The sequence below is a fragment of the Aythya ferina genome, assembly GCF_964211825.1.
Source record: "Aythya ferina genome assembly, chromosome: 1".
Lineage (NCBI taxonomy): Eukaryota > Metazoa > Chordata > Aves > Anseriformes > Anatidae > Aythya > Aythya ferina.
The window spans coordinates 130,812,537-130,835,082 of record NC_140296.1 but is presented as its reverse complement, the minus strand read 5'-3'; the positions used below and the strand labels follow the sequence as shown (position 1 = coordinate 130,835,082).

Genomic DNA, 22,546 nt, shown 5'->3' with positions numbered 1-22,546 from the left:
AGAAAGAATTGTATACAGACACACACACACACACACACACACACACATATATAATTGCATGCCATATAATTTAAGCTACCATGTTTTATTTCTAACATTGTTAGAAAACAGAGTGAATTCTTAGTTGTCGCAATACTATTTCAAAATTAATTGGCTAATACCTGTAAAAATATTAAAGGAGCCTGCTACAAGTTGATACAACACAGAAAGTTGTAAAAGATAATGTCAGCCCTCAGACCCTGTACTAGGTTTCAAACACTTCTGCAGAAAGCCCTGTAATTCAAGGATGGCTTACATCTTACCTCAGAGAAAGATCCAGCACTGATATTAAGATTTCTGTTGGATGCAGTGCCCCATAACCTTTGTTGTTGATTTTTTTTTTTCTCCAGTCTTTAATTACTCTTCTGTTAAAATTTGTTTCCTATTCCCCCATTTAATTATTCAATTAGCTTTCAGTCTCTGGACCTTACGATAGCTTTGATTGCTAGTTATTAAGTGTCTTAGCTCACCAGCCCACTTAGCCCAGAAATATTTATCATTTATTATTTTCATTCCCATAGGCAAAGATTGTAACCTTTGCTCTACCTTTGCTTCCAAATATTGGCAAAAGAGAGAATTATTCTGTTTTAAAAGTTTCCTACATTTCTCCTACTGCTAGATCCAAGATATTCTCCAAAATTCGCATAACTTCAAGGGAATTCAGACCCACTGTCTTAAGTCTTATAGCATCTATAAATAACAAAGTTTGCAAGTTGCTAATTTCAAATCTGAAGAAAGCCTCTCCAGAGAGGAGTTTCAAAGCATTTCAAACTGTTTTTTCTGGTTCTCATCCATCTTTCTTGTTTCTTACTTCAGATTTGTATCTAAAATTCCCAATATGTCAAGTGAGTTTGCTCCGGGTCCTCTGGATCAAACCACTCTTTCTCTTCTTTTTAAAAATTATTAAATACAAAGCATCCAGCAGTTAGCACCACTGGCCTCTAGGCACATGTAAACATGTCTGAGTTTAAACACATGCTCAAGTGTTTGTAGGATTGCACAGCTCCACTGAATAACTCACCAATGAACAAAATTGGAAAGGTGATAAAAAGCAGGAAGACATGGGGAACCAAGTTGAGGGCATCCACAAAGCAGACATTTCTAAGAACACCAGCACTGATGTTATAGGCTGAAGCATTGTCGTTACCACAAAATGCAAGCCTCATGGCTTCCAGAAGGTCTGGCTACTACAAAAAAGAGAATACAAGAGACATGTTGAAGCAAGAGTTGACTACCAAGACTGCTAACATTTATTTCAGCTACATACAGAGAGAGAGAGAGAGAGAGAGAGAGGGAGATACATGAGGAACACACTGAGCAATTGACAAAGAATAAATTTCTGGTATTTTGAAAATGCTCTGGGGCCTGTTCAAGTACAAGCACATTGGAAAGAAGGCCGTGTTTATATTAAATATATTAAACGAATATACATTAATTAAATATACTGTGCAATGTCTTCTAGTGTTCATTATATGCACAAGAGTTAGACTGCAAGTGCTCTATATTCATAAGAGGATGTGGAAAAAGAACAAGAAATTTTTGAGAAAAAATACTTTCACTTCTAGTAAGAAAACTCAAGTTCACATTAGCTGAATCTTGTGTGTTACTCTTTCTTTGATGAGACAACACTCTGCGCAACTTTTCTGTTCATAAGATTTGTTGCACATTTTCAGTGCAAGCACATTGAACCTTTTGTTTAGCAGCTTTGAATTCCCTGATATTTTGCATTTTTTCATTGTCCCATTGAACAACAGTGATCATATACACTAGTCATTCCAGACAAAGTGTGAACCTACTTAATCAAAGTAGGTTGTACTGAAGATTGCATGGGCAGTAAATCAGCATTCATGCTTGTTGATCCTGCAAATCCTTATGCACATGCTTAGCCTCATCTAGGCCACTATTTGGCTTCCATGTTTTCTTATGAGATTATCTTTGTACACCAAGATAAGCTCATGCGTTCATGCTTGCAGAGTGTGGGCTACAATATGACCCAGAGTTATGGCCAGATTCTGGCTTTTATCACCCTGTGCATTAGTTATTTATTTATTCTTCTTTATAGGAAGATCAAAGAAGATTGCCACCAAAATGTTTCATTGCTGGTTTCTTTTCCCAAAACCTATACACAGAAATGTAGTGCTGTAGAATAGCTTGTGTAAACTTATCTGCTTACAACATTGTTTTTCAAATTTTACACGCTAAATAAAAAGAATGCCTTTAATTCAGCGAAGTATATTGTATGTTTTGGTGAATGCATCTTTCTGTAATAACATTGGCATTAAAGAGTTTTGCATACTCAGAACAATAAAGACATGCAAAAAATACATGAATACAATTTAAAAAAGAAAAGTTTAGTTCAATGAGGAAAAATGCTTTCCTTATTTCCTTAGATAGTTCAGACTAGTTTTATCGGTTTACTTGTTTAAAAACGGTAAATATGACAAGGTAAATATAAATTACTCAAGTACTACCTTGGAGAGAACACAAATACAAAGATCTTCAAAAGAATTCAGAGATCAAAGAAGCACTTTGAACCTCTGCTAATCCCCTCTTTTTTTTTAAAAATACTACTTTTAAGTAGTATTTTGCTGGGTCCAGAAAACGTAATCCATATTGAAATATATCACTGTAACATGTAAAGGAGTTTAATTGAAAAGAATGTGATAAATGCAACCCCTTTTCCAAACATATCAGGGATTCGTGGATTGAGATTTACCAGAAGTGAAGCATAACAAAGGGTCATATGGTGGACCACATTCTGCAAACATGAATTCATGTACCTACTGTGGTGCAACAGATGATGGGTAACCCACTCAATTTTCAGTAGAACAAAATTTGATGGAGAATTTCACCCAATCTCCAAAATGAATAGTATGATATGACCACTATCAATCTGACATTATACTTTAATATAAAATATATTCAAAATTCTAAATGTTTAATAATCCAAAATAAGTATTCCTTTGAATTCATGAATTCTTTCTAAATAGTCTGTAGAGTTATTAACAGAACAAACAAATAACTTAAAAAAAAAAACTACAAGGAGATTGTTTTTAATTTGTAAAAGCTTGACATGTCTCCTTTAAGAGAAACATAATGGTAATGATAATCTCTTGAAAATCAGAAGTGTTGTTTCCTCATTTTTATCGAAGGTCAGAAGTCCAAGGGAGTTCTGCTGGGAATTTTCCTCCCTTTCCCACAAATAGGGCTCTTTTCTGAGACAGCATAAGATGCTATTGTGGTCTAGTTGTTGGATTGGTACTGAAGGGCAGGGGGATCCTGGGTTCAAACAAGTACTGAATCACTGACTTCAAGTGTAGCTTTTGGCTTCTGGTCAAATATAAATCTGGGAGAAAGGATTAAAACTGTGTCCAAGAGAAGCTAAGGGAAACTGTTTTGCCTTTTTTTTTTCTTTCTTCCCATTTTTCTGGAAGTGAAATGGAATATAGGCAGTAGATGTCCCCATGCAAGAATAGGCCATTATCTGCATGGAGAGTGCTCTCTGCTAGCTAGGACCTAACCATCAGTTTCTAGAGGATTCTTATTACACCTCAAACAGTGGTCCCTAGAAGCTGTCAAGAAAGATGCATAGCACCTTTGCTGTGCTCAGTTTTATGGTGGAGTATGTCCAACAATATACTATCTTAAAAACAACCATCCTTTGTACATTGATAGAGCTGAGGAAAGAATCTGTTTCTGTCATTAACACCAATACAGAGAGACAGTGTCTGTCATACTGATGATCATTTTCAAGATACGTATAAGCTGTCTATTAACAACATTTTTGTTACAGGTTCAAAGAGCTAGAATTTAATTTTCTTCTCTTAAAATGAGAGAAATCAGAGTCTAGGTTGGTTAGTTTGTTAAAATAAACCAACAAACAAACAAAAACACAATCAAAAAGATTGCATTGTCAATGAAATGAAATAAAGTAATTGACCATTAATTCCCAAGTTACTAAATCAGAAAACACTTCTTTTTTAATCAGCACATCCAGTGACCGCCATTATTAATGCTCCTAAGGCTTAAAATCTATTAAAGTATTCTGATCATCAGGAAACATTAATATTCCAGTGGTCTGCCCTCCTGTCCATCCGTCCGTCCGTCCGTCCTTCTTTCCTTCCTTCCAACTGTCCATCTGTCATTGAGCTAGACCTGAACTATGGCTGTGAATGGAGGACCCACAGAGGAGATGTACTGCATCTGTTGGTACATGCCAGCTTTCATGGATGCTTTCTGGTGTTTGAAGACAGGCTGCTAGCTGTTCTTTGTGTCTTGAATAGTGATGTATGAAAATACACTGCATTACATTAGAGGCAGAGAAATAATTGTCCCTCACAGGGAGCAACAAACCACTTCAGCATTCCTTTCGCATCCACTTCAGGTGCAGAAGGTATCAGATCAGATAAGATCAGATACAACCTCCCCAGTTTTGCCCATGTGGCCCAAACCACTAGACCTAGCTCTGACTTTTGGAAAACTCATGTACATAGACTTTGGAGATGCACAGATGCACATTTGAAAATTTTGAGTCAAAAAACTGATCCTGGAAATGAAGATAGCTTGGAAGATCTCACCTGCATATAACCAATAAAAGGCAGAATGAAAAAGCACTAATCCCTCTTGTTCTGTAATACCATAAAGTTTCTTTTCACAGAACAAAAATGTGAAATGGAAGAACATCAAATTTTGAAATAATATCAAGAATTGTAGTTTTTCCTAATGCTAAAACTCATCAAAACTACAGCTGGATTTAGAAAGGAAGATGAAACACATTTATGAATGACCACTGACCAAATTTGGGTTCCTCATTAATAATTAGACTTTTCTTCCATTGGCTTTAGTAAGGTTATGCTAGGGTTCATTTAGAACTAGACCTATAGAGAGATGGATAGAGGTATATTGCCTAAATGAGGAAGTGCTGCTTGTTTCACGCAGTGCTAAGCATCATGCTATAACATAATTAAATACTCCAAAGACTTATGTTTTTTCCCAAGCACCAGTTCTTTATCATTGCCAAAGACAGAATATTGGCCACACTGAAAAACAGTTTATGCCTGAAATGAATAGCCATGTTGAAGCTCTTTGAGTTAGCTCTAAGCAAGTCAGAATACAAAGTTCACTCAAGCTTTCCACACAGTGTAGCCAAAGCTAACTTTTCTCCTTACCAAAGATGTGGAGACAAACTTTTCAGGCTGCAGTATGTATGCAGTGAGGGGTCGAAGAGGAAAAGCTGGGCTGCAGAGCCACATGAGGAGAGATTTGAGATTTCTGTTGTTAAGGGATGGTAGAGAGAACAGCAGAGGTTGTTGCAACTCAGAGACATTATCACAGTTGCCCTCCTACACGTGCCAAGCCTCCATCCTTGGTGACACTGGCAGCAGCATGGAGATTCTAATTCCTGGAATTGTATGTAGGTGAATCGAGCAGCAAAGCCAGGTTGCTTTATCTTCCCCAGCAGCCTGCTGCTCCAGGCAGCTGCCTGCTTTGTTGTACTCTACAAGGTCCAATGGGGAACCATGAATATATTAACTCTGTCTCAGAGTTAATGGTGTTCTATTACCACGGTACTCTTTCCAAGACAAGAAGCTCTGCTCGCTGCAAGCCTGAGACGAGATCAGTGCTGAGTTGTTGCAGCTGCCATACTTCAATTTCAATGTTAGCTCATTTAGGACAAACTCAAGGACCTATGAGTCATGGGGAATAGCACAGCAGGGAAATGTCCACTGGTTTCTTAGCAAATCTTCACCTATGTGTCCCAAAGGAAGGGACAGCCTCTGGAAAGCACAGAGACCTCTTCTTCTCACATGAATTACCAAGACCTTTTTTCTAAGTTCTTACTCAGTTTGTAGTGTTTGTAGCTGAAGGCTTATTTACAGGCAGATGGCTTTGTATAGTGTACAGGAATGACTGCAATAAACGGGAGCAGTCCAACTGCCACTACAAAACAACAGAATGCATAACCTAGACATAAATATTCAGGAGAGGACAGATGAAAGGGTAACAAGTTGTTTTGAAATTTTTTGGACATCTGAAGTTATTGACCACTATTTCTCATCAAGTAGCAGTAGCCTTTCAGGATGCCTGTTGAGATCCTAACACTCATTTCAGAAAACAGTATTATGGCTATTACAAAAATGGCTTTCCCAGAGATAATTTCTCTTTCTGCTGAATACAGTAGGCCACCAAGCTATGCAGGGCTGATTGCACCAAAGTGAGGATATCATTATATATTTGCTTTACTACTAATTATAGTAGGAATGGTATACTTTATAATAACATTGGCAAGCACACTAGGCTTAACCTAGCATTTCAGTCAGGAGAAATGCAGTAATGTGATAAAGATCTTCAGCTAACAAGTGCATACTATTTGAGGGTAGCAGCTACATTCAGCCCCAGTAAGGCTGCCAAATACCTGGTAATTTTTTGTTTTATCACTTGTACAATGAGAGGCCTTTGTCCTTCAAAATTAATGACAAATTGTTCAGTTTAACTTCAGTCTTTGCAAAGAGTAGAACTAGTTACAGATTTTCAGTGGTGCTTTTTCTTTCTCCCTTTGCAAACAGTCTGCTGCAAGCTAAAGCAATGAGCAGAACTTCACAGAGTAGAGGAATGAAAAGAACAGTCAGGAGGATGAGTCCATGATGGTGCCAGTGGACAGTTTCATCTCTCCTTGACATCATTTGGCAATCTGATTCCTTGTTGGTTTACTTTAATGAGGATGTGAACTAACAGCAGCTCACCCTGCAATGAAATAGCTAAAAAAGTTTATGCCCTTTAAGCATTTAAATTTTCATCAAAAAATCTCCATCACTGGCAAACTGAGACTTTCTGGCTCTGAGTTAAGGTGTACAGACATTGTCATAATATAATAAACAGAAATCAGTGCAAAAGAGTTTAGGAACATACATGTATACTCATTGTGAATAAGAAAAGCATTTTGGGAAGAAAAAAGTAAAAGGACAACAAATTAAGCATGAATGTGATGAAATATTTAACCTAAACACTTACAAATCTCATTTTAACAAATTGAAATTGCTATCCTTAATGCATAGAGTCAATTCCTGAGATAATTTACATAAGCTATAGAAAAGAATAAAATAGGAAAATGGCAGAAAATGTAAATTTCCATAAAAACAATAAGAACAGCCTGAGTGCAAAACTGTTTAGAATTTGAGTTACAGAGTTACAGACATTTTAATTATCTTTAAAATTGATTTTAATTATATTTAAAATAAGATAAATAAATAAATAAATAGGTAAATAAATAAATAAATAAGATAAATACATTTTAATTATCTTTAAAATAAGACTTTAAAATTGGGCTTAAAAATCTTCATATTCAAGAGTTTTATCTTACCTGGATTATCACTGTTCTGCACGCTCTGCAAGATATGACTGTAAAGAAAACAGCATAAATACAGTTCTCAGGTGGACCTTGCTTGGGGGAAATATGGAACTTTAAAAAAGTATTTATTTCAGCAGTTCAGTTGCCTTAAAAAATAAAATAAAATCAATAGATGCGCTTCCTGATTAAAATACATCAGCTTACAGAGCATATTTGGGTCTCAGTTCATATTTTTTTGGTCTTAGAATTTGCATTATATGCCCATATATGCATATATACAAGTACACATGTATACATGTATACATATATATATACATGCATATGTGTACACAGATGCAGGATGGAGAAAATACTGCGAGTCTTATGAAAGTAGTTGGCTTTTAACTTCTCAGTAATGGAGTCATTACAAAAGCAAGATTTTTTTTCCTTCTTTCCTGAAATTCACAGAGAAAATTTAACAAAGATCAAATTATTTTTAGGTAGGATAAGCAGTATGGAAGGCCTAACTTGCCATGGATTTTCAGTTAGTGCTCTGAATCATTTTTCTTTCCAGGTGTAAACCTATTAATTCTTTTTTCTTACCTCCCTAAAAGCACCTGATATAATGGAATCTGCAATCCATAGATATGCACTATTTTCAAAGAGTTCTGCTAAGTCAATGGCAAAAAAGTGCTGCCCACTTAAAATCTCTTTTACCCTAAATGATCCTGTACCAAATTTCTCCATTTCTATTTCGGCTTTGACCAGCTACCCTAGATATACCCTGCTTCCTTGCTAAGCACTGTCCCAGTTACCTTGGGCCTTAAGGTGATGAATTTCTGATACTTGTCAGCATTCTCATCACTAACTGGTGTATACCAGCAGCCCGATCCAAACTGCACTGAAGTCAAAGCAAAGTATCTCATTGACTTCAGTAGGTTTTGGATCAGGCCCCAAACACAGAGAAAATCACAACAGCAAGGCTGCTAAACACAATACTGACGCTAAAAAGTATTTCACACAAACATCTGCAGTGCTCTCACACATCTAAGACATTGCTTTTTCTTTTTTGGTAAGCTCCTTAACACAATGCGATTTCAACCATCGGCGTGCTACGCTGCCTGCTGCAAAACCTATGACTCCACATGCTAAGACAGGACGGTTTAAAAAAAGAAACATAACCCTGTGCACAGCAGCAAAGAAAACATCAGCGGTAGGGTACTGTAAAGCCTGAGAATGCCTGAGAATGGAAAAGGAAAAGGAAAACAGATCTGAGTTGTAATCCCAGGAAAGAACAAGGAGCAGCCCTGTCCCACAGATATAAAGGGAAGGAGGAGGAGACGGTTAGTGGGGGATGACGGGGGGGGGGGGGACACTGCATGCCCCGCTTGCTTGCTGAATGTTAGAGCAAACTCTGTAGCTTACCTTTGCAAACACAAAAACAAAATACCAACCCAAATTTTCACTCGGTTGTGCTATGTGATCAATATCATCCCGGTGGCAGGATTTTCCTCCACTTAGTGAAGCAGCTCCAAGCCCTGGAGTGGATTATTTTTAGGCTGGTGATGGGAAGATCAGCTGCTGCCTCCTATCGAGTTTCCAAAGCGCACAAACTCTGCTTGTCTTTCTCACACGCCGAAGGGGGCAGGAAACTGGGAAGAGACAGGCAAGCAAGAAGCACCAATTTTTCGCCGCCTGAAGCTACAGTCCCCTGGGATTTCTTCTGCTTGCTTTTATTTTCATTCTTACTCGCTGGAGTGGTAAGAATCCAAGAGGCTGCATTGCAATGCGCAGGCTATTATCAGATGGTTATCCTGAAATAATTGGTTTGAACAAGGTAGTCTAACTTTTGGCAGGCATGGGAGCTTCAGTTTTTGAATTCTTTTGAATTAAGCTTGGTTAATTTGAATTTGACAACATAATTTTGTACATTGTCCATCATCTTGAGCAAAAGAGAAAGCATAAGTCTACTCAGATATTTTACTTTACCCTAGATCCCTCCAGACTCTCCCGCTTAACATACAGAAGAAATTCCACTTTTTTATCACTTAAAGTACTGGATAGCTTTTCTTTTGAAATAGATTGAAAACAAATAATCTTGAAATAAAATTCAAAGTAAATGTTATGTTTATTCCAGGGATATAATTTTCCATACAATTGCCCTTATTTATAAGGGATAATATTTTTTGGCAGCACTGGAAGTTGCTACATTGCGTATGTTTCTTTATTTAAAAATAAAGAGGTCCTCGAGAGCCTACAGGCTGGTTTGTTGCCTATTTTCTTTCTGTGCCATTGAAGCAAGATATGCCAAGGTTCAGATTTTTCTGTCATGATAGCTTCATTTTATCAAGCCATACATCTTGAGGCCAAAAATGGCAAAGTTCTTAGGGCTAGACCTGGGGCTTGGCATAAATACTCAGAGCATTTACAAGCACAGCGGTTCTGGGGTTGGGTACCAGAGCTAGAGGCCTCTGGTACAAAGTTTGCTCAGACCTAGCAGAATCCAGGGGTTGCACTGAGATCAGCGGGGAACAGATGGTCTCAAATAGATTGTGGTCAAATGTGTTTTCATGCTATGAAAGGGATTACAGAAAACTGTGATCTGAATATGCAGGGGAATGCTTGGGGCCAAATATTGCCAGAATCATTAAAATCTTGGCAAATCCAGCCTTTTCCTTTTTCTGAGATTTTTATTTTTATTTTTTATTTTTTACCTTATGACTATAGGAAAAAAAAAAAGTGGAAACCTCAGATCTAAAGAAGAATACTGCCTTTTGATATATCCCATTGACTTGAAACATCAACACACCATTACACTGAGCGACTGAGACAGTCCTTGACCATCCTCCACAGCACTTGAAATGTTTTACTTGCCCTTTTTTTTTTTTTTTTTTTTTTTTTCCTTCCCTCTAACATATTAATATTTAGTGTTTCAGGAAAAAGTAACTTTGAGGGGAAAGGATCTGAGTTCTGTTATATATCTATGTTTCATTAAAGATGATACAAAATAAAATCTTTAACCCATCATGTGGCGTTTTGGAAAAAAAAAAAAAAGGTGTGATTTCAGACAGAAGGGGACAAAAGTAATGGAAAGATTTTCTTAATTAAAACATGAAAATTTGGTTCACCCATTTCCATCAAACTGTTTTAAAAGGAAGGAAAAAAAGGGTACAGTATATGAAAATAAAAGTAGCAGCTACCAGAATGTTTCATTTTCTATTTTCCAATTGAATGCTTTAAGTTTTATCTAAAATGCTTTGTAAATGAATGTTTAGAAGGATTAAGGAGAGCGGAAAGCTCTAAAATGTCAGAAAACATTCTGCTCTGATCCAGAATGATTTTTTTTGCGTTTGGGCTTCTTGATTCGCCAGATAAATAAATAAATAAAAAGGAATTCAAAATGGTTTAAGATACGTTCAGATCTGTAACTAAATGAGAAAAATTGGGTGATTTTTAGGTGTCTCTGCCCAAAACCTCCCATGCAGTTTCCCACGCCTGCCTCCCGAATGCCTGTAGCCACTGCTCAGAAGCCTCCGGACGCCCCCCACTGCGGGCCGCTGCCCCCTGGCCCCAACCCCAGCCCCAGCCCTGGCCTAGGCCCCAGTCTTTCGCCACTGTCCCTGCTCGGGGAGCGGGTGTGCAGCCATCAGGGCTGAAGGGCTGCAAAGCGCAGCGCCGCCAGCCACATTACCTGATGACTCTGGGGGGAAAGTGCGCAGATCTTACGAAACCGCTGAGTTTTGGCTGCTGGCTCGCAGGCAGGCAAAATTAAGTGCCAAAGCCCATTAACATGCTGGCGATAGTTTCCATGCTGTTTGCAGGCTTGCATCACGCTTGACCGGCTCAACCCAAAGGAATTGAAATGGTGAAGGAATAGCGGGAGTGGGAAAAGGTTTTCATGAAATAGCACTCACCTTTGTGAATACAATCCATTGCAGCCGTGGATTAATTTGCCACAGGTCCCAGCTGAGCACTTTCCACTCTAATTGTCTTGGATTATTTAACTCTCCACACGGCAGAGGGTACCTGTGCTTTGGACACTGTTCACATAACAAGCTGTTTTGCAATATGTGGAGTCTCTGCTGAGTACAGCTCTCTCCCACATTGCAGACCAGTCCATAGACCTCCCTCAACACGTACTTCACGGCCCACGAACACTAGCAATCAAATAATTGGCCTTTAAAGAACTATTACTCATTAGCCCAACTCAGGTAGCTGCATGCCAGCCCTCAGTCTCTCCCATTCCTTAGGCAAAGAGCTGAAATCACCATTGTTTCACATATACACACAGGTTTTGTTTGAACTGTTGACACTGAACCAGCTGTTTTTGACAAAACCTCTCACGGATCTTCAGCTGAATAAGTATGGATAAATTACTTGACTTATTTTAAACCTATGTGTACCAGAGTCTTACACTAATATAGCTACATAGGCAATGCTAGGAGGAAATTATATAAGCTAAAGCATATCAAGCCTTTATCTTACTTCTAAATTTGTCACAGTAACTGTCCTTTAGTAGTGCTGTGTCAGGACTCTTGCCATCATATAAAAAGACCAGAGTGACACACCTTCAAGATTAATTATATTTATGCTTACAGTTCTATTTAAAATAAAAGAAAGGTTTTCTGCATTCATTTTAATTTTATCTCAAAAAATGGATCTGCCAAGAACACTTTAAAGAAGTACCAAAACGTCAATTTTCTATTTTAATTTTTTTTAATGTAATGGAAAATGCAGCCTGCTCTTTGAATAACTTCTCTGTCCCTTTTAAATATTTATTGTGATTAAGCTTGGAGAGGAGAAGCACCAGAAGCTTAGCATTATTTAAAATATTTTCCACAGCTTTAAAAAAAAGTTATTATTCCTGGTTTCTATGGGGAAAAGTGTTGTGGAAAATATATACAGCAAAAGTTCAACAGAGCAACCTAAGTGGAAAAGAGCTCTATATGGAGAACTACAAGAAAATCCCAGACCTCGGAGTTCATCACTATAAAAGGTGTATACAGCCACATGACTTGAGCAGGGATGTACCATCCTTCTGATCTTTTGACGGACAACTAAGTGTAAGTGGTGCAGTAGTGAAGTCCCAGGCACCAAATGCAATGCTATATTCATCTCAGTAGTTCATAATCTTGGCTGAATCAGGGTGCAAAATTGCAGTTTATCCGCAGAAGAGATTTGCACTGCTGCAGGTATCTGGGTTGCTCCACACAAGGCTCATAAGCACAAGTCTGGACTACTACTTAGTTGTTAGCATATCCTTCCATGATGCTTCCTCACATTGTTTTGCCAAACTTCCAGCCCCAAGTAGTTTTTATAAGAATACAAAAACACAAGTCCAACCACATAAAGAGTTAAAAAGTTCTAAGTTGCAACAGGAACACTTGAATAACATGCCTTTGTACACAGAGCATTAACTAGAAAGTGGCAGTAAGCAAAAATGAGATAGACTAGCTGAGTCTCAGTGTCTCAGATCCCAGAAATATGAAGTAAAGCACTAGGATAAATACAGAAAAATTAGTTATATGTTTAAATGTTAAACACAATATTACTTTTAGGATCTCCAGTTGTATTTGTTCTGTTTGATAAAGGTACTGAAGGGTAGTCACATGGGCAAGAAAACATGTACGGTTTGAATTAAACATTTTTATTCAAAATTACACATTTTTAGTCAAAAAAAAAAAAAAAAAAAAAAGTCACAAAACCTGACAGCTATTCTTTTAATACTGGAGGGCTTTTTGAGGCTGTCAAGAACAATAGAAGACTTGCATCTCCTTTAAGCACAGAGGTGTTTGATCCTAAATTTCATAAAGTAGTCTTTTTTACTACAATATAAAGTCTACTAGATGCTTAGACTCACAAATATAAATGACAACACTGTTCTGGATGTTGTGTGTGTATGTCTGGCTGGAGCTGGAGCAAAGTATTGGTGTTTTCTTTGTTTTTATCTGTGCTGTATTGAATTTATTTCCTTGGGGCTGACATTGGATGATTTAGACTCTTCTTGCATGTTGACCGTAAAATCTCTTTTCACTTCTAAACCAGCAAACCTTCTGATCTGATTTTATCCTTTTTGCAAACATGACAAGACTAAACTAGGGAGAGAATCATTTTCTCCCATAGAAATCAACCAGCCACCTACCTTCACAAGTCCCCTTTTTTTCAAATTTTGGATTTTAGATACATCATAGACAGGAACAAAAAGATGTTTAGGTGACTAATTTCAATGTGAACTGAAAGGGGAACCCAGAAAACAGAACTCACCTAACCTAGAGTTAGATAGCTGATAATTGTTTGCTTACATCTTAGCTAGTTGCCTAGACTATCTATACAGAATTTGAAGAGAAAAATATATTCTTTTCATTGTAAAGCAAGCATATAAGATACTGGGAACTCATTCACCTCTGGATATTTCACTATTTCACTCCATAGACTAACAGAGAGTCTGTATGATTGTTTTAGGCTTAAGTAATTCTCACACACATAGAATTAGTGAAGTGGACACCTGCTTCTATGATACATTTAGAAATGAGAATTATGAATCTAGATAACTGGAATATTTTTGAAAATTCTACCTTTTTTTAAAAAAAAATCTTTTTCTACCCTGTATCTTTTTATCTTCTCTCTCTCTCTCTCTTTTTTTTTTTCTTTTTTTTTTTTTCTTTTTTTTTCTTTTTTTTTTTAATTTTTTTTTCTTTGAGGTATGGAAATAAATTATCAACACAAGATATTTTTGCATGTAGTCCACTTTATTTATTTATTTATTTTTTAATATGGCAAAAGAGTCCTTTACAATGTGATAAAAAGAGTAATAATCATGACAAGTATCTTATAGAAGTCATCACCATTTTTACTAGACCTGGTAGAACCCACACAAGCCTCCTCCAATATGCCTTACGACCTCTGATGGTAGTTCTGAAACTTGTTATTCATACTTGAGCAGTATTTCGCTCTATGCTAGCATGAATGTATAAATGCAAGTAAAGATTTATAAGAAATAAGAAAGATTTATAAGAAATACATTCTACAGGAAAACATAGAGTCCATATTTGCTTATATTAACCCTAAAATTTGACATCTGCTGTACCAAAATACAGCATTTGTTTTGTTATTTCCACCAGATATTATACATTCTTCTAAAAGTCACTACCATAAGAGGATGCATTCAATGCTTAAGAAGGTCCTTCTCACTCTCTCTCCATTTTTTTTTTCCAAGGCAAGATATGTAGTGCAGTCTCTCGCTATTCTCATATGCTATTCTGGACTATCCTCATAGTCCAGTAGTCCAGTCTCTGAAGTTTCTGGGAATAAAAATAAAAAAAAAGACTTCTATTAAAATTCACTTTTATAAAAAAAAAATGCAAATTTGAAATATATTTAAATTAATTGTGGTCACTCTTTATGTTGTGTTTGAGTTAATAATATGTCATCTAGGTAATTTAACTGCTGCAGTGTGAGTGTAGTATCTCAGGTCTTAAAATGCTTTTTGACTTACCAACTACTTCTGTATCTGGTGGGTACTAAAGACTAGTATCCTGTATCTGTGACCTTTTCATCTTCTCTGCTTGCTTATGCCATCTATGACCTTTGCTGAAAATGGTAAAACAAGTTTTAAGTCTATCTTACAGCACAGAGAACATTATTGAATCCCATGGTTACAGATTAAAATCTGTAAAAGAATTTAGCTAAAAGAATTAAGATTAATTTCAAATAATTCTACTTCTGTACAGAAGGATATGCCAATGGCACAGCAGTGGAATACAATATCTAATCAGAAGACACAGAAGACCTCAAATCAAAATAAATCAAAATATCCTAAACTATCCAGCGATCATCACACTGTAGAAACACCACGTCATAAGGAATGGTATCCCCATAGACTCTCCAAAAACACTTTCTGAAAGTTCCTCATTAGGGTATATCTAAGGTACTTCTGTAATACTTCATCATGATCCTGTGACAGCAGTCTGACAGCATCGTCAAAGGGATTGTATAAATACAGAAAAAGTGGGAAACATTATTACAGCACAACTCAGTCCAGTTCCAAGACAGCAATAACATGATAACATATGGCACAAAATGGTAGAAAATAAAAGAGTCTTTGGGGTGAAAATAACAGTTCCTGTAGAACAGTAGTAGAAAATGAACACTGTGAGGTATATAATGCTTCCAGGCAGACTCTCAGCAGACACCATAAGATTTATTAGTATGACTTCAGGGAGATTTACATCATATTTGCTGCAATAAAGCAAATGGTCTGAGAAATGTCAAAGGGAATTAAACAGACTTTCACTAGTGTTCATTCTCTGTTTTACATCTTGTCCCTGCAACAGTAATCGACTTGATAGGGAGCACTACCTCATTTCAAGTGGACCAGCGGATTCTTTTGTAACTTTGCATACAAAATGCTGACATGCTGAGGCAATCTGGACATCATCGAACAACTATGACCAGAATCACTCTAGCCAAATTTTCCATTTGTGAGTCAGTTTGTAAGTTGATTGCACACAATCCTGAACACAGCTATTCTGATGAATTAATTTATTCCTCCTCCCAGCTATCTCAGGAAGCAAGCTAGTACATGTATGTGAGTCTGCACTACATATTAAGTCATGTATTGCTTGTCATTCCAGCCATAATTAGAAATTAACCCCATTTGCACAGCTCAGATCCAGATCTGGTTTGTAGATGTGTTATCACCCAGCAGATGTTTTAAATTGAAGGGTGTTTTATTATCTACAATGAGACAGATTCTGTGTGCCATCTTGCAGCACCTAACTGCTAGATGTGTCTGAGGGATGTCTGAGAGCAGTATAATGCAGTTTTGCATTTGAAACATAAAGAAAGAGCCATTACATATAAGAATCATATACATACGATGTTATATCTGAACAGAGGAAGTGATATCGTCATGAGGCAGAACTCCCTTGTCCCTTTTCAGAAAATCTTGGGTGGAAATATGAGTTCATGAAACTGGAATGTGGCATGTCCAATACATTTTTCATAGATTGTATTGTGTCCTGGGCAACTGATGCATATGTGCAGTCTTTTATTTACACTGTGAAGGGAACAGAAAGTGGAGACACTAAAAAGAATGACTAGGAGCATTTGTGTCTTTGAGGAAAAATATGGTTTTGCTCATCCCCTTTTCACGTGTATTTAGCAGACACCCTTTTAAGATAAGGTGGCTTCATTTGGACTGAAAGAAAGAGAAAGGAATTTGGTCAGTTTCAGAAAATAACAGAATAATGATGAAGACAGGGAGGTCCACTGCATGGCAACTGTGTTCTGAAGTTTCTTAAATTCATATGCTGCCTGTGGTTGTAAAGGATACCTTGTTCTGCTCTTTACCATTCACCCTGGTAACTAGTGTTTAATCAAGCTGGTTTATACTAGCTGGTAGGAAATCCATGACAAAAAGAGTTGATTGAAATTGTCCTTTGAAAAACTTTTGTCTTGCTAGTTTAAAAGAAAAAAAAATCAAACTATTTTTGTATCCTTTTTACTAATGAAAAATATAGCTGTTTTTTCTTATCTTCTTCTCCCCCCCGCCCCTCTTTTATTTCCTTCCTTCTTTTAGCAGCAAAATGCAAAGAAAAAAGTTGGAAAACCTAATATTTGGAATTTTGTGGGTCCTTGATATCTCATATTTATTGAGATGAAAAGTCTGATAAAATTGTGAGAAGTCTTACACATGAAAAATTCTTATTCTCATTCTTACGACATTTGTTTCAACATTTTCAGGATACTGGATACTAACTTTAGACCCCATATTTTGAAAATCTTACCTTCCCTCCTTAACAACAAATGCTAATTCTGTTAAGTACATTTCCACTGAAGCTGGGAGGAGATGCTGATTCCTGGCCTCTGCAAAAATCACATTTTCTGAGGAACTTACAAAGCTATAAAGAGACATATATAATAATTGAAGAATATGAACATGAGGAATGAGTTACTTAATGTACTAACACATTGAATTATGTCTGGGGAAGCCCATAAAGTGCAATCCTGATAAATAAAACAAACTGAAATACTGTTTTACAATAGATTATATTCCCACTGCATTTACCCCAGTTTCTGTACACATGTTAACCAGTAGAAAATAGGATTCTTGTTCAGAAAGCTTTCTGTCCTGTAAATATGCATTTCAGCTTTCACCATGAAAATTTATAAAGCTTGTAACAATGGCAGAATAGTCCCCTTATGAAAAATGTTCTGTATTTCATTATCAACTACCACCAATAAACATGTTGATAGAGCAACCATCTTATGTAGATATCTACAACATTCTCCTGTAGTCCTTTAGAAGCAAGTATTGAGGTTGCTGGAACTTCAGAAGCTAAAGCATCATGTTCATTCAATACATGATTCAGGTTCCTTCTCCCTATGAACAGTGTTTGCTGTCAGACCATATGGGTGCCATTCCCTCTGAGCTCTAAGGAACACCTCAATGGATACAAAAAATTATTGGTCTGAGCTAACAGAGTAGCTCATTAAGGAAAATGGGAAGAAAGACATGGTGAAAATTAGCCTACAGTGTTATTTACATGGACAATTTAGCCTGAAGAGCAAAATGGTTGACAGGGCAATTGGATGCTAATTGTCCTGGTCAGCGTGGCTATGGTCAGCACCAGGAGAAGCTCCAGCTCCAGAATGCCATCCCCTTGCAGCCATCTGTGCACTTTCTCCCTGAGACACAGCTATTCCAACATTAGAATAATCCTTATTTCTATGTCAAATATATATTTTCAGGTAGTTTTAACAATTTCTGACATTAAAGAAGATGTAATGCATTTCAAGTACTGTAACAGGCAAGAGATTAGCATTAAATTAGTACCACCATGCACCACATAGATCCCTGTAGGTGCAGTATTGTCAATAGTTACTATTTTTTCAGGAATAATTTCCTCAGAAACACGGTATAGAAGTGGTGTTTGATTTGCCTTAGTCTTCCCAAGAAAGCTCACTCCTGTGCTTGAACAGAGATCTTTGTTTTGGATCACTTAGAACAAACAATTGTGAATCTCCAAAATTGCTCTAAGATATAGTATACAACACATGATGCATGCAAATTGTAGCCCAAATATTTGAAAGCAGACCACTGTAATGAAGCGTAGAAAACTTTAAAAGACCAGGCTTTTTAATGTTGTTTGAAAGACAATTTGAGGTTACATGGTAGAACAGACTAAAGTTTTTAGTTCTACATTATCAAAAACTCCTGAGATGTTTTCAGAGATTTTACTGAAAAATGTCAAAAACCTTGCAAAGACAAGTATAAGAAAACTGCATCATAAGATGAGAGACAATAAGATGAATAGATAATGTCTCTTTCTACAAAGTAGAAATTTGTGTGTCCAACTCTTCTCCAAGACACAACAAGGAAAAAGTGGAGAGTACATGAGTCGCCTAAGGTACCTGGTCATTCTAATAATCTTTTGGCCATACTAGTCACCTCAGCTATCTGTAAAATCAGGGTAAAATCAATTAAAATTGCACGACTGAAACTATTAAAAAAAATCCATAAAATCATACTACATTGCAGATGTTTAAATGTGCTCTGTCTTTATTATCAAGTTAAAATGATTCTTTAATCCATAATCAGCACAGTACATTTTGGGGGAGAGGAGAGGGTTGTGAAAAAGTAAAAACTATCCCAAATGATATATGGCTTTATGTTAGCTTCTGCAAACACATACTCAATGACTTGACTTCCCAGCAGCAATTATGCATGAGATGTGTCTCATGCTCTGGTGTGGGTAGTCCAAAATGACTACTCACTAACTGATTAGTTGGAGTGTGAGAACCGTCTTTCAAAAATTTCCATTGTAGTGAAACAGGAAGATCGTACGTGCAGACCTGAGCACTGTAATACTCTCAGCAGCTGCGCTGAGGCAAGTGACCCTACAGAAACATGACACAAAATATCTTTCGGTCTGAGAAGACAGTTAGCTAAACACAGGGGCACGAGAGAAATAAGAACTTTCTGACTCTATTGGCTGTTGCGTAAGCAATGGGGAGTGGGAAGTAGATTTCCTAACAGCATGAATTACAAAGGTAGTATCAGGAGACCCTGATCTCTGCCTGATCTTTTGTACACTCTTCTGTGATTCACATGCTCATAGAAAATTATTAAGAGGACTATTTATCTGACCCCGCAAAATGATGTTCGGACTTCGCATGTGCTTTCTGTCTAGGGCTTGCTCTGTGGGTCATCTGCCAGCAATGAGGTTGAAAATAGGAACTGGTCCAAACAACAACACTCTACTGTACTCGTTTCCCATCCAGCTTGAGGCCTAGATACAGGGAGGGTGTTTACATTGAAAGGAAGAAGAGCAACATGCGTATACAAGTGATTCATTTTAATAAAGGGAAACCACCATCTGGTCTGTACCTGAAAGTTTTGGTCTGTAAAAAATAGGAAATCCACCTCAGCCCGATCATAAAACAAATATAAAATACAGTAATTAGGAACTGAATACTGTAATAGAATAATGGCATCTGCAGAAGCTATTTCTTGTGTAATAATCATAGATGCCTGCCTGGAAATATATCTACAGTAAAAACAGCTGGTGATTTTATTAAATTCTCCATGGACATGTATCAGCATCATTGTTAGAGTAAGAAGGGTAATCTAGCAGAGTTCTTATTCCATCTCTGACGATGATTTTCTCAGCTGGTTTTACTTGCTTCAATACGGCATGGTGTTAATGCTGTTATAATAATGTCACTAGATGGCACTGTTCCCACCAGCTGCCACTGCTGCTTTGAGCTGTCAATCGGGTTACACAGGGTCGTGACAGGCTCTGTTACAGGAGCAGTTTCAGGAGACATAGCAGAGTATGAGCTCTAAGAATCTATAATTAAATCTACTCTGTTAGATAGAGGAAAGTATAAGTTGCTCAAGACTAGATGCAAATAAAGCAAGCTATGTTCAGATTATAGATCACGGTTTCAAATAATGGATTTCTCCTCTGCTGAGAAGGAATATGCAAAAGCACTGCACTTGGCAGACCAAAAACATTAGCGTCAGTCAGGGATGGTCAGTGTCAGACAAGAAGGAGGAAATATACACACATTCCTGTGTTTCAAGTGGAAGAATTTGTTAATGTGTAAAATAAACATGTATTTCATAAATAGTTTTGACATATATTGTAGGCAAACAGAGGCTGTAGATTGAGGATGTTTATGGACTCAGGCAGATAAACTGTTTAATGACCCAGCACACAGATAAAATGAGTGATTGGTGTGGTAAAGTTGTAGAGATTTGTAACAAAAAAAATAAATATTAAGAGTGTTATGAACACAGTATGAATGGAAACATATGTTTGTGAGAGCACCAGATGAGACAGAAGAGGAAGGAGTAAAGGAATAGACTGTACTGATAATGAAGAACACCATTCCCTGGACACTGCTCCCAGAACAGTGTTCTCAGCAGTAAAATTGAGTAATGTGATGTTTAGGTCAAGCCCAAAAGGCCTGCACTCTGATAAGGCCTCAGCACAGGCAACTTGTCATGAGAAGATGCTGCCTTCTGACAACAGGAAGATGGCAACAAGGTTCCATGATATGACATATAGCATTCCTTTTCCTGTTGGCCCATCAGAAAAACAGATGTACATTTCAAACAAACAAGAAAAAATGTGCAAAAGCAGCAACTTTGCCTTAGATTTATGGAGACTAGAGTAAGCAAAATCCTGAAACAAAAGACCACCCTATGACTAGCACTGGTTCCTAAAGGATATGAAAGATCTGTCAAAAAACAAGCTCACTATTGTCAATCAGAGAAATGACGAATATTTGACAGCCAGTGTCCCTTGTTGGCTGTGTTGCACACAAGTGGTCCTTAAGAGTGCATGTGAGTGAAATCTCTGAGGGAAAGATAGTGCATAACATCAATTTATATAGAAGCACAGAATCTCCCAAGTTGGTAGGGACCCACAAAGATCATGGAGTCCAACTCCTGGCTCCACAGAGGACCACCCAAAATTAGACCTTATGTCTGAGAGCATTATCCAAATGCTTTTTGAATTCTGGCAGGCTTGGTGCCGTGACCACTGCCCTGGGGAGCCCGTCCCAGTGCCCGACCACCCTCTGGGTGCAGAACCTTTTCCTAACACCCAGCCTGACCCTCCCCTGTCACAGCTCCATCCCATTCCCTCGAGTCCTGTTGCTGTTCCCAGAGAGAATACTTACATAGAGATTTTGTAAACAAATATAAAATGTTCATTTTTTTTCCAAGAGCTTGCATCGAATTTTGTTATGATGAATTTTCTTACAACAGCTTTTACTTGTATTCCCATGTCCTTTGATTACCTCATGTCTTTCAGTTCCCCTCTATGGCAATCTTCTCTGAGACTTCTACATAATAGAAGGTGTGGGGTTCTTCTCTTCCCATTTTCTTGGTCAGATTTCCTTCACTGCAAGTTATAATTTTTATAAAATAAAAAGAAAGGGGGCTAAAGAGATCATTCAAAGAGGGCAGATTGTCCCCCTCTACTTTGCCCTCATGAGGCCCCACCTGGAGTGCTGCGTCCAGGTCTGGGGCCCCCAGCAGCAGAAGGAGTGGGGCTGTTAGAGTGAGTCCAGAGAAGGGCCACAAAGATGATCAAGAGGTTGGAGCACCTCTCCTATGAAGAAAGGCTGAGAGAGCTGCCTACAGAAGAGAAGGCTCTGGGGTGACCTCATTGCAGCCTTTCAATACTTAAAGGGGTCTTATAAAAGGGATGAAGAAGGACTCTAATTGGGTAGATAATTATATGACAAGGGGGAATGGTTTTAAACTGAAAGAGGGGAGATTTAGATTAGAGGTTACGAGGAAATTTTTCATTCAGAGAGTGGTGAGGGACTGGCATAGGTTGCCCAGAGATGCTGTGGATGCCCTGGAGGTGTTCAAGACCAGGTTAGATGGGGCCTTGAGCAACCTGGTCTAGTGGGTGGCATTCCTGCCCATGGAAGGGGGGCTGGAACTTGATCTTTAAGGTCACCTCCAACCCAAGCCATTCTATGATTCAATTATTTGACATATAATATTTGTTAGATCATTAAGTGAATATTTAGGTCATCCATTGTGATACAAAGCAATGGCAACTGTGCCTAGAGCAAATCACAAAATCATAGAATATCCCGAGTTGGAAGGGACCCATAAGGATCATCAAGGGACCCATAAGGATCGTCCTGGCA

General features: G+C 37.6%; 1 protein-coding gene and 1 long non-coding RNA gene across 11 annotated transcripts in view; both read right to left on the bottom strand.

The window, feature by feature from the left end:
- Window positions 1–9,036, bottom strand: part of ABCC9 (ATP binding cassette subfamily C member 9) — a 74,836-nt gene extending 65,800 nt beyond the window's left edge. For 3 of the 10 annotated variants that reach the window (XM_084514478.1, XM_084514480.1, XM_084514472.1), the window contains exons 1-3: window positions 8,792–9,034; window positions 7,400–7,437; window positions 1,061–1,226 (exon numbers count right to left, since the gene is read on the bottom strand). In XM_084514478.1, the coding sequence (XP_084370604.1) occupies window positions 1,061–1,205 (145 nt within the window). In that variant the 5' untranslated portion in view covers window positions 1,206–1,226; window positions 7,400–7,437; window positions 8,792–9,034. Of the gene's footprint in view, window positions 1–1,060; window positions 1,227–7,399; window positions 7,438–7,969; window positions 8,677–8,791 lie in introns of those variants that run through there. The other 7 variants (XM_084514479.1, XM_084514477.1, XM_084514471.1 and 4 more) reach the window with 7 other exon arrangements.
- A 5,112-nt stretch (window positions 9,037–14,148) lies between these two features.
- LOC311430216 lies at window positions 14,149–21,766 on the bottom strand. Its single transcript, XR_014688620.1, has 4 exons — window positions 21,680–21,766; window positions 17,155–17,233; window positions 14,862–14,956; window positions 14,149–14,667 (listed from the first exon to the last, which is right to left on the bottom strand). It is a non-coding gene; the product is annotated as an uncharacterized lncRNA (long non-coding RNA).
- Window positions 21,767–22,546: the final 780 nt, after the last annotated feature.